Raw genomic sequence first — 16,324 nt, forward strand, 5'->3', positions numbered from 1 at the left:
CGGGCGATCTGAGGTCGGGAAGGGGAAGGGGTGAGTTTTTAAGGGTAAAAAACGGTTTACCTTGATTTCCGGAAAAACTACAAGTCTTATGGAAAAAAGTTAAATGGCAGAGTTGTAGGTAATAAAAAGATCTACAACTTTTGTATTTACACTTTTTTCACATAACCTCAAAATTTATGTGAAAAATTCAAAAACTTGGTTATTTGAATTTTTCACATAAATTTTGAGGTTATGTGAAAAAAGTGTAAATACAAAAGTTGTAGATCTTTTTATTACCTACAACTTTGTCATTTAACTTTTTTCCATAAGACTTGTAGTTTTTCTGGAAATCAAGGGAAAACGTTTTTTACCCTTAAAAACTCACCCCCTACCCCTTCCCGACCTCAGATCGCCCGTAAATTATTTTTCCTTTCATTTTTGTTATATTCTCTTTCTTTTCCAATGGGTTTCATCCTACTATAATTTTTTTTGGTTTCAAAAATTATCGACCCTGGTCTAGAAAGAAATAGATGTGATGTTCAATCACTTATATTATATGGAACCAATTTTGCAAGTACAATATCATGATACAACTTACTTGTTTGATATCACCGATAATCTTCTCTAAAACGGATTTGTTATCCACCGGTTCGGTAACCTTCTTGTTCTTCTTTTTCCCCTGCACCTTCGGTTGTTCCACTTTAATCTCCATGTCGGGATTGTCGGTGGAATCCTTGGGGTCTGCCTTCCTCTTCGGTCGGGTCAGTGTCGTAGGTTTCCCACATTTACTGTAAATCTTCTGCGACACTTCGGTACCACTCTCTTGAAAGTTCATGATGGCCTCGGATATCTTTATATTGAGAGGTTCGACCACCACCTCGATGTTGTAGGGACCCAGAAGCCTGTCGCCCACCTTGTCGATTGCATCTGGAAGGAAAATTTGTATTTTGTAAAAGAGAAGGCTAAACCCGATCAGAAGAACAATTGAACGTCGCTGTGATCGCATCGCTTTTGGTTCGACCGGCTTGAAATTAATTAATTAAAATGATTCAAATTTTTACCAATTAAAGATAACAATAAAGACAAATCATGTACCAAATGCTGAAATATTACTGTTATTCAAAATTCATCTTCAACGGTACAAAAATATGTTACAAAACAAATCAGCATTTTTAATCAGTAGAGTTATTAAACATCTTGTATGCTTCTTTAAATGTTATTGAGAATTCTGTTATCTTTGTATAAGTCTCATTTTGGTAAGAGATACTTGTTGGTACAGTGGCTTTCGATCAGATATACAAGGTGTCCCTGAAAAGAATGGACAACGCTTGACCACAGGTTCCTTGGATGACACAACAAGATTATTTAGCCTAACTTATATACAAAAGTGCACGCCTACTGAGATATAGCCTTCTAAATATAGAACAGATAACCTAGTTTTTTTCAAATAATTTGAAAACTGTTTTTCTTAGAAACTTCAAATTTGGTACACATATTTTTTTATATAAGGGCAATGTAAATATAGAATTTGGTGAGAATACATATACAGGATGTTCTCTTTCTAGTGCCTGTGCGCCACTGGCTATCCCGTAACTTTTTTGTATGTACGCCAATGACGACAGAATTTATATTTTTAAAAATAAGCACTATTTTAGAAGATTTTTTGCCTCTTACAAAATTTTGATATCGTTTATGGATTTCGAGTAAAATTGGCATTTTTTACACATTAAATAATATAAAATCAGTTTAAGATAAATAGAACATTCTAGTACGAGGTGCCATATAACAGAGAAACAAATTCATAACAATAATTAAAAGGTTCTGTGTCAAGCTAGCTGTGATTTAATTTTAGCTTACTTTGTTTTTTATTGCAATTTATACTTTTGCTGAACAAACTGATATGTTAGTAGTTTTGGGTTATTGTGAAGGAAATTGTTGTGCTACTGTTCGAACATATGCTGAAAGATTTCCTAATCGAAGAACTCCAAATCACAAAACATTTGCTAATGCGGAGAGACGCCTTCGGGAAACAGGACGTTTTTTACCTGTAACATTAAATCGTGGATAATGTACGGCCGGAATTATTCAGCTGGAGGAACAAATTTTGGAAAGGGTCGAAGAAATTCCTCAAGTAAATAAAAGGCGTTTAGCGGCAGAGGTTGGCTTTCAAAAAGTTCCTTTAATAGAGTATTAAAAGACCAGTTATTACAGGTTACAGGTATTACAGGGTACAGGTAGGTATTACAGGTTATTAAAGGTCTAACAGGTGGATAGGTAGAGGAAATAATGCCCCTTTAAAATGGCCACCTCGATCCCCGGACCTAAACCCATGTAATTATTTCATTTGGGGAGCGTTGAGGACCACAGTTTAAAATAACTTTTCAGTAAATACAGAAAACGAATATGGGAAAGAATACAACATGAAATTAATGTTATGAGAGGTAATGCACAATTATTGGATAATTTCTAATTTTCGAAGAACTAATGTTTGCGTTTAAGAACAAGAAAGTAACTTTGAGCATTTACTGTAATATTATTTTAATGTGATTACAAATATCAGTTTATTTAAAATGTTAATGTTGACTTTCTTACATTATTAGTTGATATTGTTTATTTAAAATATTAGTGTTGATTTTTATTTTATTGATTGATAATACTAATACCAAAAATGTGTAGTTATTTTTTTTAATGTGACGTTTTTTCATTATTATTCCCTGCTTTGAGGCTGCAGTTATAAATTATTTTTTATAAATCGGAATTTTTGCCTATATTTAATGTATAAAAAATGCGAATTTTACTCGAAATCCATAAACGATATCGAAATTTTGTAAAAGCAAAAAAAATAGTGCTTATTTTTAAAAATATAAATTCTGTTGTCATTGGCAAACACACAAAAAAGTTACAGATAGCCAGTGGCGCACAGGCACTAGAAATAGAAAAAAATAAGTGTACCAAATTTGAAGTTTCTAAAAAAAATAGTTTTCAAATTATTTCAAAAAAACTAGGTTATCTGTTCTATATTTAGAAGGCTATATCTCAGTAGGCGTGCACTTTTGTATATAAGTTAGGCTAAATAGTCTTGTTGTTTCATCCAAGGAACCTGTGGTCAAGCATTGTCTATCCTTTTCAGGGACACCCTGTATATTCCATCAGTTAAAAAGAGTTAATTAAACATATTCATTTTTAAAATTACCAACAAGACATTAAATGTACAGTGAAAAATTTAAATTATCTCTAATTACTCACCGACAAAGTTGTCCCAGATGGTGGAGAACTCCGTATGGTACCTATAGCAGGTCTGCATGGTGTTTGAGCAGTACGTGGGGCAAGGCCCTATGCCGTTCTCCGCTTTACACGCCCCGCAATACCTCATCTTCGTACTCTCGCGATAGCACTCTTCGTCGACCCCCAAATTCGCCAGGTTGTTGGCCGCGTCTGCCCCTTTCACCAGGGACTTGTAGAACGTCCTGGTGGCGACAAAAGACCTCCGAAGTTGGATCCCCAGCTTGTGGGGAACATCGCCGAAAGGTTTCATCTCGGTCATGTGGTCCGAGACGCATTCCAAATATTTGTCATCGAAGGTGTATTGAGCGTTGATGACGGTGAACATGCGCTGGTAGAGGATGCTGAAGAACGTGTCCATGGTGTCGGAAAGACGAACGGTGCCCTTCTTGTAGTAGGTTTCCAGCTCGCTGAAGAAGTCACTGAAGACCTCGGCGTTCTGCAGGTAGATTTTGCCGTAAGTACGCTCGAACATCTGATGGAATTCTCGCTTGGAGTTGTTCATCATGCCGCGAAATACGTCTGGAAATTACAAAATATGTAAGTTAAAAACAAACGAAAAACACGGTCACATAATAGAAACTTGATCATTTTATTTTAAAGTGAATATACCAAAAGTTATTCTTTGGTTCATGTTTAAAATTCGATTTTACATAACATTTCATTTTGGCTGTCCAGTTACGAAACACCCGGTATAACAACTATTTACAGGGTATCCCACAAAGAAGTATATAAATTTTAAGGGCGCATTTCTTTCTCCGAGAATATATTCATGTCCAAAACGATGATCAAATTATTTTTTTTTTAGATAGATATATTTCAAAAAGGCTTAATATAGTTTGACAAATAATTGTTTTATTTTACAAATCCCGTTCAGACTTAGTTATTTCTGTGTTACTTAAAATTATTTGAGTAGTTTTCTATTGTAAAACAAAAAGAAAGTATAATTTATCTGAATCCTGTAATTTAATTTTTTCCTATAGATTTTTTTTTCAACAAAGTTGCAATAGTTGTTTCCAAAAATTGCGTAGGCATAGAAGTTACGTTTCATGAAAAAAGTCTACCCTTCGTTTCTATAACTTTGCTAATTGAAATCAATACCTATTAGCATGGTTTTGTAAGTATTAAGTATGTTATTTATTTTTTCGCCTAGCATATGTGAAATTGAATTATATTGATCCTAAAAGTATGACCGAAATTTATCGATCATTGGGCCGATTTTGTAGATTTTCACAATCTGGACACCTTTGCTTGTCATTTGCGTAGGTACTTTGACGTTTTATATGTGTTGTGATTTTAATTTATACAATTTTTAGAAAGCATACATTATATGTATGTACAGGCTGGTCCATTTTCGATGGGATTTCAGGGTATCTCAGAAACTACTAAAGATATGATAAATCTGACACCACGTTCTCGAGCTCGATTTTCATGGCAAACTCGACTGTCAAATCAGAAATTTGCTATCTTCATTTGTTTCTAAGTTACAGGGCGTTTCTCGTTATTGTGACACTTTTGAACATGTCTGTATCTCAGCTGTTAAATAAGTTAGAGTTAAAGTGAAAACTGCTCAAGGCTAATTCTTTGGCGTAGAATTGAATGCCGGTATTGGATTTTTAGTAGGTCTTAAGATTCCGGAGTTATGACCCAAAGTTATAATTTTTTAAATGGAAATCGTAGCTGGTTATGACCTAAAAAATTGGCGATTTTTTTTTGCTTTTCAGCAATATATCACATGTTATAGATATTTTTCCAAACACAGAAGATACGTGTTTTATACATTACATTTTTACATTTTAATATGGCTGGCTATGAAAATACATACCCAACTATAATTCTTACTTTTACAAAACTCATTTCTGTAAAAATATGACGTTTATTTGAAATATATATTACAGATCAGAAAAGACAGAGTTTTCAAATTTTTATTCCACTTCAACTGAAGTTACAATATTAAACGTAAATTAAACAATAGTAAGTACCTACATCAATAAAAACTTTCAAAAATGATAGCTAAATGTTCAAATTGCCGTCCCTCAACTGTCACACATTTCACGCATCTTCTGGCAACGCTTCGGGTAGCATTCATTAAATGTATANATCTATCTATCTATCTATCTATCTATCTATCTATCTATCTATCTATCTATCTATCTATCTATCTATCTATCTATCTATCTATCTATCTATCTATCTATCTATCTATCTATCTATCTATCTATCTATCTATCTATCTATCTATCTATCTATCTATCTATCTATCTATCTATCTATCTATCTATCTATCTATCTATCTATCTATCTATCTATCTATCTATCTATCTATCTATCTATCTATCTATCTATCTATCTATCTATCTATCTATCTATCTATCTATCTATCTATCTATCTATCTATCTATCTATCTATCTATCTATCTATCTATCTATCTATCTATCTATCTATCTATCTATCTATCTATCTATCTATCTATCTATCTATCTATCTATCTATCTATCTATCTATCTATCTATCTATCTATCTATCTATCTATCTATCTATCTATCTATCTATCTATCTATCTATCTATCTATCTATCTATCTATCTATCTATCTATCTATCTATCTATCTATCTATCTATCTATCTATCTATCTATCTATCTATCTATCTATCTATCTATCTATCTATCTATCTATCTATCTATCTATCTATCTATCTATCTATCTATCTATCTATCTATCTATCTATCTATCTATCTATCTATCTATCTATCTATCTATCTATCTATCTATCTATCTATCTATCTATCTATCTATCTATCTATCTATCTATCTATCTATCTATCTATCTATCTATCTATCTATCTATCTATCTATCTATCTATCTATCTATCTATCTATCTATCTATCTATCTATCTATCTATCTATCTATCTATCTATCTATCTATCTATCTATCTATCTATCTATCTATCTATCTATCTATCTATCTATCTATCTATCTATCTATCTATCTATCTATCTATCTATCTATCTATCTATCTATCTATCTATCTATCTATCTATCTATCTATCTATCTATCTATCTATCTATCTATCTATCTATCTATCTATCTATCTATCTATCTATCTATCTATCTATCTATCTATCTATCTATCTATCTATCTATCTATCTATCTATCTATCTATCTATCTATCTATCTATCTATCTATCTATCTATCTATCTATCTATCTATCTATCTATCTATCTATCTATCTATCTATCTATCTATCTATCTATCTATCTATCTATCTATCTATCTATCTATCTATCTATAATTTTTCATTAAATGTCAAGTTAAACCAAAATTTGGAAGCAAAACAAACAACAAAGGTGTAAAATAACAATAAGTTGTGAACAACTGAAATTTTGTGAATAAGTTAAAATGAATAGCAACTCAGACAGTGACGAAAAATTTACGAATATTCCACCGGACTTGCAAGAGGAATCTAGCAATATTTCTCTGAATTTGTTACCTACAGAATCAAGACAACCAACGGCACCACGAAAAGCATTATGAATTGTTCAATAACTGGAAAAGTAATAAAAAAGCCAAAAACTTAACAGAAAATGTACTACTTGCTTATCTATCATCAAGATCAAAGATTGTAAATGCAGGTAGGTACACTAATTTTCTGAATGTTCAATGTGGAAAAGTAGGCTTTTAGTCTAAAAGTTTGACTCAAAAACAATGTACTAAATTTTTTAAGGAAGCACATGATTTGGAATATTTTATGATCAAGGTAAACTAAGGTGAATATGAAACTTGACCACATAGATAATAGAGGAGACATATTGATTGTTACAGTTCCACAAACAAAAAATAATATTACAAGAACGCTCACAGTCACTAACAAAACAGTTGATGAATTGAATCTACTTACAATATACAGGGTGTCCCGAATTAATGCAACAAAATTTGGTCACACATTTTTAAGACAAACTTATTTTTTATTTTTGCCAAGTGGCCCCCTCTTTCGAAGTTACAGCCCCTTGAAGTCCGCCTCTAAGAATAATCTTTTTTTTATATCTCAGAACCCTGTTGTACGAGAATCGCTAAATTTGGTACACGGGGGTTTTATGACATGTGTAATCTGATGGGGCTACGTTTTTTGGCAAGGAACCCCCTGAAGACAATTTTTCGTGGGCTCCCTTGTCTTTGGAGCCAAAAAAATTTGGTGGCATATTTCCACTAGAAAACCATTAAATTTAGAAACTTTTTGTCTCTTTAAACTTTTTTCGTAAACGCAATATTTTCGAGAAAAATGTCAAAATGTGATCGAATGCATATCGTGATTCTTCATTTTCCTAAAAAACATTGCGTTTTACGAAAAAATATCAAGAGACAAAAAAGTTTCTAAATTGAATGGCTTTCTCGCTAATAATTAAAAAAAAAATTAAATTTGCGACCAAATTTTTCTGGTTCTAAAGGCAAGGGGGCCATGAAAAAGTGTCTTAAGGGGGTTTTTCGCCAAAAAGCGTAGCACTGTGAGATTCCACATGTCATAAAAAACCCCCGTGTACTAAATTTAGTGCCTCTCGTACAACATGGTTCTGAGATATAAAAAAGACTTCTTAGGGGTAGGGGCAGAATTCAAGGGTCTGTAACTCCGAAAAAGGGGGGCCAGTTGGCAAAAAGGAAAAATAAGGGTACCCCTAAATTTGTCTTAAGAATCTATGACCAAATTTTGTTGCATGAATTTCGGGAGACTGTACAACAAACATGTTCCTCTTTACCCACATTCCTCATAATCGCCCATCTATTTATTACAAGAATAATAAATGCANTCTATCTATCTATCTATCTATCTATCTATCTATCTATCTATCTATCTATCTATCTATCTATCTATCTATCTATCTATAATTTTTCATTAAATGTCAAGTTAAACCAAAATTTGGAAGCAAAACAAACAACAAAGGTGTAAAATAACAATAAGTTGTGAACAACTGAAATTTTGTGAATAAGTTAAAATGAATAGCAACTCAGACAGTGACGAAAAATTTACGAATATTCCACCGGACTTGCAAGAGGAATCTAGCAATATTTCTCTGAATTTGTTACCTACAGAATCAAGACAACCAACGGCACCACGAAAAGCATTATGAATTGTTCAATAACTGGAAAAGTAATAAAAAAGCCAAAAACTTAACAGAAAATGTACTACTTGCTTATCTATCATCAAGATCAAAGATTGTAAATGCAGGTAGGTACACTAATTTTCTGAATGTTCAATGTGGAAAAGTAGGCTTTTAGTCTAAAAGTTTGACTCAAAAAGAATTAGTACATTCTTTTTTTAAGGAAGCACATGATTTGGAATATTTTATGATCAAGGTAAACTAAGGTGAATATGAAACTTGACCACATAGATAATAGAGGAGACATATTGATTGTTACAGTTCCACAAACAAAAAATAATATTACAAGAACGCTTACAGTCACTAACAAAACAGTTGATGAATTGAATCTACTTACAATATACAGGGTGTCCCGAATTAATGCAACAAAATTTGGTCACACATTTTTAAGACAAACTTATTTTTTATTTTTGCCAAGTGGCCCCCTCTTTCGAAGTTACAGCCCCTTGAAGTCCGCCTCTAAGAATAATCTTTTTTTTATATCTCAGAACCCTGTTGTACGAGAATCGCTAAATTTGGTACACGGGGGTTTTATGACATGTGTAATCTGATGGGGCTACGTTTTTTGGCAAGGAACCCCCTGAAGACAATTTTTCGTGGGCTCCCTTGTCTTTGGAGCCAAAAAAATTTGGTGGCATATTTCCACTAGAAAACCATTAAATTTAGAAACTTTTTGTCTCTTTAAACTTTTTTCGTAAACGCAATATTTTCGAGAAAAATGTCAAAATGTGATCGAATGCATATCGTGATTCTTCATTTTCCTAAAAAACATTGCGTTTTACGAAAAAATATCAAGAGACAAAAAAGTTTCTAAATTGAATGGCTTTCTCGCTAATAATTAAAAAAAAAATTAAATTTGCGACCAAATTTTTCTGGTTCTAAAGGCAAGGGGGCCATGAAAAAGTGTCTTAAGGGGGTTTTTCGCCAAAAAGCGTAGCACTGTGAGATTCCACATGTCATAAAAAACCCCCGTGTACTAAATTTAGTGCCTCTCGTACAACATGGTTCTGAGATATAAAAAAGACTTCTTAGGGGTAGGGGCAGAATTCAAGGGTCTGTAACTCCGAAAAAGGGGGGCCAGTTGGCAAAAAGGAAAAATAAGGGTACCCCTAAATTTGTCTTAAGAATCTATGACCAAATTTTGTTGCATGAATTTCGGGAGACTGTACAACAAACATGTTCCTCTTTACCCACATTCCTCATAATCGCCCATCTATTTATTACAAGAATAATAAATGCACAGTGCAACCGATCGAAACAAATGTTTTTTTAGCAAAATTCCAAGCACAATAACTACTTTTTTAAAACTGGCTGAACCTAATACATACAGAGGACATTGCTTCCGCCGTAGTTCCGCAACCCTACTCTGGAAGTGATTTACTAACACTTTCAAAATCATGGAGGTTGGCGTTCTTCTGCAGTTGCAGAAGGATATATCGATGACAGCTTATCAAATAAGATTCACATTTTTCAAAAAATCCTGACAAACCCAAAACAACGGTACTGGAGAAAACAACACAATTAAAGTATTAAATATTTCCGACCAAATAAATGAAATTCCAGTTGTAATCTAGACAATTCCAATGAACCATCAACTTCATCTATAGAAATAAGTGACCATGCTGCTAGCACTTCAAACATTTACCGAATGCTTACAAATTCTTCAAGGGATAATTAACATTAATTATTAAATAAATAAATTCGCAAATTATTACTGTTATCAGTTGCCCTCGTTTCGCTTCGCTCGCTCAGGCTACTAATCCTCATTTTCTGCCTTTTGCTTTTTAGTGGAGTAAATTGAGTGGTTACATGATTTATGGACAACCGTTACATTGTATTCAGAAAGAATACATTTTTTACTTATTTTACAGTTTATCGCCTTGAATAAGAAAGATATACTTTTATTGAACCGTTAATTTTATCATAGGTATTGTAAACTGCTTCGCTGGTAATGCCTTCTTAACATGTATCTGGCAACATGGCTTTCATGTAAAGGAAAAAATCGCAAAATATCACATCAAGTGGCCCAGACTGGAGCCGTTAGTATGTGCTTTTAGCTCCGCCTTGCCCCTGATGGTGTGGTGTATCGGTTAACACTCATCTCGTCATGACCTAAGACGACACGGCACACACGGCTAACTGCGATCCATGATTCACGAGGACGCGTACGACCGCAACGAAAACAAACATAGATAAGATAACGAGTGTTTAACAGACGGTAACGTCAGGAGGTACCTTTATTTCCCGCGGTACAAAAAATAATAAATATTACGGTGTTCGGTTAACGGCGATAAGTCAGCTATGGTACTGAAAAGTGTACGGTTCTGAATATTTCGCGCTCACCACCTCAGATTTCACCCCTTCTGTTAATTGTGGCTGTATCAAATTTAAATCTCTGTAGTTATTATTATTTGAGGATTATTCAATTAAAAAACCACTACGCGATTATTTAATTCTTTGACTTACAGAAGACTTACATTTCGAATTATTTTCGTGGAAGAACATTGGTCGCAGGACATGTTATTTTAATATTCGTAAAAAAATGTCAGCTTTCAAATGGCAATACATAATGCTATTCCGATTAAATTTCAAAAAAGAAGTCAAAGTTTCGGTAGATTTTTCGCAAATTTCCCGTTATTTTGCAATATGCGCACAATTTGCACAGAAAAGTACATCGCTTAGAGAAAATTTTAAGCCCAAGATGGGTCACGTAAGTGCATTATTGTATGATTTATTGAAATTTGAAAAAAATCTTTTTTCGAAAAACTAATTTTCGCAAAAATTATCAAATATTTTGCATTTTTACAAAAGTGCACTTATTCTATTCGCCAAGGAGTACATATTCTGAAAGCTTCGTAAAAAATCTTTAAAAAAACGTGATTTTCAGCCGTTTTTTGCAATAGCTACAACATACATTTGTTTATCAATTGACATCGGGATGGGCTCAAAATTGATATTATAAAAAGTTCTACAATATTTTTTGCGAACTTTGGACGCTATTTTGAAAATGAAGCCATAACATTTGAGCTGGGATAAAGTATTTCTTTCAATTCTACGGAATTTTCCCTAAATTTTATGTGCATTTGTTTACTGAATTAAATTTGGCAAAGAAACGAGGTATTTTCTTCAATTCGACTGGCTAATAGCTGTTTTACATTGACAATTTATTGATCAATTAATTCATGAAATCGCTTCATCAAGAAATTGGATAAGTGTAATGCACCAAATCTGCTGTCAAATAACTTCATGAATTTATTCATCAAGTTCTTGACGAATTAGAGCATGTCCTAATTTTCATCAATTTCTTCGTGAAGTTCCGAAGTACCAACCCAACAGATTTCCAGCCTCAGATCAATAATGAGGTTATGTTATTGGAATATGTAAATAATTGTGTGGCGTCGTACTAGTTTTGCATTGTTTTTACTGATTTGTTATTTACAAAAACTAATATTTATATAATATGTGTCAAAATGGTACCCTGTTGTATCACTACAATTATGAGTGGGAAGGTGACATTTTTGAAATTTATTTGCTTCTTTGATTCATTGGTAGAACTGATTCATACGTCAAAAAACTTGACAAAGTCTGTAGCAGTGTAAAACCACACTGTTTACCAATAAATTCGTGAATTAATTCATGAAGAACTTTGTCAATTTATTTATGAATAAATTGTCAATGTAAAACAGCTATAAAAAGTTTTGACGTCTTCTAGTGGCCAAGAGACGTAACTTTTGAATAGGGAGATATACAGAAAGAGAGGTAAAGGTTAGTTAGTCGTTAGTCGTCTTATTTTCGCCCTAAGAATAATATGGTAGTTCCATGTATAGGTACATATAGGAAATACTGCATGTATGTATGTCCAGGGGCTTGCCAGGTGAACGCCCTGTATACGGATCATTAAGTATCGATGGGAGGAACGACTCTTCTGCAAAACACGGCATATTTATCGCACGGTCACGTTGGCGCTGTATTTAAATTTTGATTTACGCACCGAAAAGTTGCATTAAAATTTATTTAGTACCTCTGGGACCGCCATAACTCACGCCCTGGCGGCCCTTTCGAGATCCGGATCGGATAAGTGGTGAAATTGCCGGCCTGCTATGATTGATGCGAGGATTCCGTGCCTCCCGCGACGTCCGGAACGTTTTTGTTTGGCTAATAATTTTCTTTCGCGACGGCTTCTAAGTTTGCCTTTTTCGCGGCGAGTATTTCAGTGGCGACATCTTTAAATTTGATTTTATAAATATCTACTTGGATAGTGGCGTTTCAAATTCAAATTCAAACGAGAAATTTCTATGTTATTTAGGTTCCCACCATTTTGAGAAAATACATCAGATAAAACATAACCTCACAATTTATCTTTTGTATTATTTTGTACTTAATGATACATTCAAGCTAGTATTGGATTTCATTCCTTTTTCCTTGGACTAAACTCCATTTGTACAAAGATAATAAGTTGTGTAATTAACTTTAAATAAAGGACATACAAGTTTCAAGGGTTTGTTTACATTCAGGGTTGCCAAGTTTTGGAAACACATAATAGCAAGACAATATCGTCACCTTTAATGTTCAGAAGTTTTTGTTTGAGATCGACAACTTTAACATAATTACTCAAATGTGATTTGGAAAACTTTTTTATCGGAAACTTCAGATAACCATCATATTTTTTTACCTCTCAGTATTGTTCCTATTTTTTTTACCTATAGTTCCACATTTAGCTTCGCATGACTTATAGTTCGAATTTTATCTTGCTTTCTCATTACTGAGCTTGGTAAACAAAAAAGAACCTGTAATTCTTATTCTCGTGGTTAGAGAAGAGTCAAACAATGAACTTGAAAATTTGCTAAACAATATTCATAATTAGAAATGATGATTTGTGGTATACGTTACTGTATTGTTATTACAAACGATCGCTAATAATTCCAAATTTTTGTTGGTTACGTGAGTGTTGTTAACACACAATACATAATAGAACAAGGAAATAGTAGAGGTTCTATTTCTGAAATCCTGAAAAAAATAGCACCAAATACCATTGTTTACGAGGATTATTGAATGTGAAATACATATATTTTAAATTGTCCCAGTCCACTCGCCAAAAATAATTTTGAATCTCAAATTTTTTAACAATAATAATCGTAATATCAATATATCGCCACACCTGGCAACACTGTTTACAGTTTATCTCTTTTCTATAAGTGCAAATTATTTCCGCCAGAGGGCAGAGAGCTTGGCATGTCGTCTCGTCTCGCGAAGACAGACGAAAAAACGCTGACACTAGTTTATACTGCGTAAAATGTATTACTAACCAAACAAACATATTTAAAAAAGAGTAATTTATATTTGAACCTCGTCTAAAATTTACTGTTTAATTATGCCGTCCTTTTGTTTCATCGCATCTAAATATGTCTATTAGTCGATTAATTATTTATTCATCGTTCATACTTAATTTCCCATTTATTTATTCATTACTAGCAGGCAAATTATTTGTGCAAATTATCGATCATGGTAGTAAGTGCCTTTGCAGATATTTGAAAATCCATCTGAGTTTTGGTGTATTTTTGGAAACATTTTAGAAAAAATATCAGGTAATCATTGAATCTAAACCGTCTGTAGAAGAGTAATTAACTTTATCGCGTATGTCTTGGACGTTTTACTTACCATCGAACTTTTTTGCTCTGGTATCAATTATTGATGAGATTTTCGCGACAGAATCTTTCATATACTTGTCCACTAATAATTGGTTGTACTTGAACATCTCATTTTCCAAGTCCTGGCTGCAACACGACTCCCCACAAATTTGACCTGAAAAAAATATATAACATAAATATAAATAGATGAGGCATCAAGCCATACTAAGTTGTATTAAGTTTAGGAGATATTTAAGAAAAACTTTCTAAAAAAATAGCTCATTCCAAACACAAAAACGCTTTAAAATGAGGTGTCACTCAACATAATTAAGGGTATTTTACGCCCCTGCCTAAGGGGTAGCTTCCCAGACAGTTTTTCCAAGTTTTTTGTTTAATTCCGATATTTTCCAGGTGGAAAATTTTAATTGGAACGCCCCGTATAACATTTTATATACCAAAAAAAGGTTCTTCGAGCTGAATGACGGCTTTTTAAAGTTGCATAGTGTATGTAACATATTTATGTTTTTTTCAAGATTTAATCGCTTGCAAATATCCTTATTTTCGAATGGCCTTTACCAATTTTCTGCTTTGCTGGAGAGAAATCTACATAGAACCGGAGTGGCCATTCAAAAAAAAAACCTTCCACAATGAACACACACAGTTCGCTTAATCCCCTGTACGGATTAATTTGAGCGAGGTGGCCCCATTGTTGACTTTATTCACAAACGAGTGCGTAGTCTTTGTTGCTAAAGAGCGTATTAGCCGCTTGGACAGGCGTCCTAGGCCCCGGCACCTTTCCAGGTAAAACCGCCGGCTTCTCAAAAGTCGGGCAACCCTGTCGGATGCTTGGAATGCCAAATTAGTGAGGCATTATCTTGGATTACGGGCGGATGTTCGGACAAGTCTGTGCAGGACGTTCGGTGTCGAGACTTGTTTGTCTAGCGACCAACCATCGTTGCCAGGTGGAGGAAATTTTGTAAAAATATGTGGTGGTATTCAAATATGTTATTAATTTATTTCGTTGCTAACGCAAAACTCATAAAAATCATAAAGTTTCACCTGTTTTAGAGGGAGCTTAACGCGAAACTAATGTTAATTTTGTGCCTTCGAATCTAGTTTTTGAGAGAAAAATGTTCAAAATTGTAACGTGTACACTTCATACGGCACTTGATTCTTCACTGTTTATAACTCTATAAGGTCTATGTCTCTTTTAAAACTTTTAATTAGAGACCTAATAATTTATGGTACCACTTTTAGAAATTTGAAGAAAAAATATTTTATAAGGTTACTAAGCGCCGCAATTTTATTTCTACGGGTAGCAGGTCGATTAAAACTGATCTATGGCAAAAAGAAAAATATCTATATCCACTGAACTGCTATAGTCAATAACTTATTTTAATAATTTAACATAGCAAATAAATAAATATTATATAAAAAAAATTCACCTGATCTACCTTCATGTAGAAATATATAGGATTTGATAAGGACTTAGTGTAATGTAGAAGAGTGTGTGTGAGAAAGAGAAGGGGGGCCAAAAATTGCAGCAAATGATATATGTATTCTATTTTTTCTTTGGTTATTTTCCTTGAAAAAAAAAAAAAGAGAAAAATATGATTCTGAGGAATTATGGCATCTCTAATTAACATGTCTTAAAAAAATATGTACACTGTACAGTGTTGTAAATAGTGATTATTATAATGTTAAGAATACATAATATTAAGTAGGTATACATTGCACGTTTATTTCCTAAAGTCCCGAGGAACATGTTATTCTAGTTTATTTTTCTTGTGAGAAATCAACTCTGAAATTTTGACACAAAATCCCTATTACATCCCGTATAAACTTATGCTTTTTTCTTAAAAATCTTAGATGTTGTAATTTTTCTTATGAATAACAATTAAAGGACCCCGCACTTTTCTTATGGGAAGTGGTGTAATATAACAACCCTAGGTTCGACAAAAAATAAGTAAACGTAGCTGTGGCCAAAAATATGTGATCGTCATAAGGAATCCCTACGTTGTATGTATTTAATTTTTTATTGACCGGAAGGCGCTGGCTACTAACTTTGTAGAGGGGATGTATGGTTTAATTATATAAAACAAAAGCAGAGTAAATACACCTAACCTTTATTTACATACAATTCAAATTAAACATGTGACAAATAGAAAGAACAACAAAAACATTAACAACCATTAAACATAAAAGGAGAGTGCCAGGCTCACCTAGAGCTCCTGCGGGGAAAGAGCATGGCAGAGAAACCCACGATCTTTGCTCT

General features: G+C 33.3%; 1 protein-coding gene across 1 annotated transcript in view; it reads right to left on the minus strand.

Moving 5' to 3' along the window:
• Positions 1–16,324, minus strand: part of LOC108905796 (glypican-6) — a 106,399-nt gene that overhangs the window by 6,921 nt on the left and 83,154 nt on the right. The window contains exons 2-4 of the mRNA XM_018708817.2: positions 14,081–14,224; positions 3,226–3,783; positions 578–906 (exon numbers count right to left, since the gene is read on the minus strand). Coding sequence (XP_018564333.1) covers positions 578–906; positions 3,226–3,783; positions 14,081–14,224 — 1,031 coding nt within the window. The remainder of the gene's footprint in view (positions 1–577; positions 907–3,225; positions 3,784–14,080; positions 14,225–16,324) is intronic.

Source organism: Anoplophora glabripennis, unplaced genomic scaffold, assembly GCF_000390285.2.
Source record: "Anoplophora glabripennis isolate ALB-LARVAE unplaced genomic scaffold, Agla_2.0 scaffold269, whole genome shotgun sequence".
Taxonomy (NCBI): Eukaryota; Metazoa; Arthropoda; class Insecta; order Coleoptera; family Cerambycidae; genus Anoplophora; species Anoplophora glabripennis.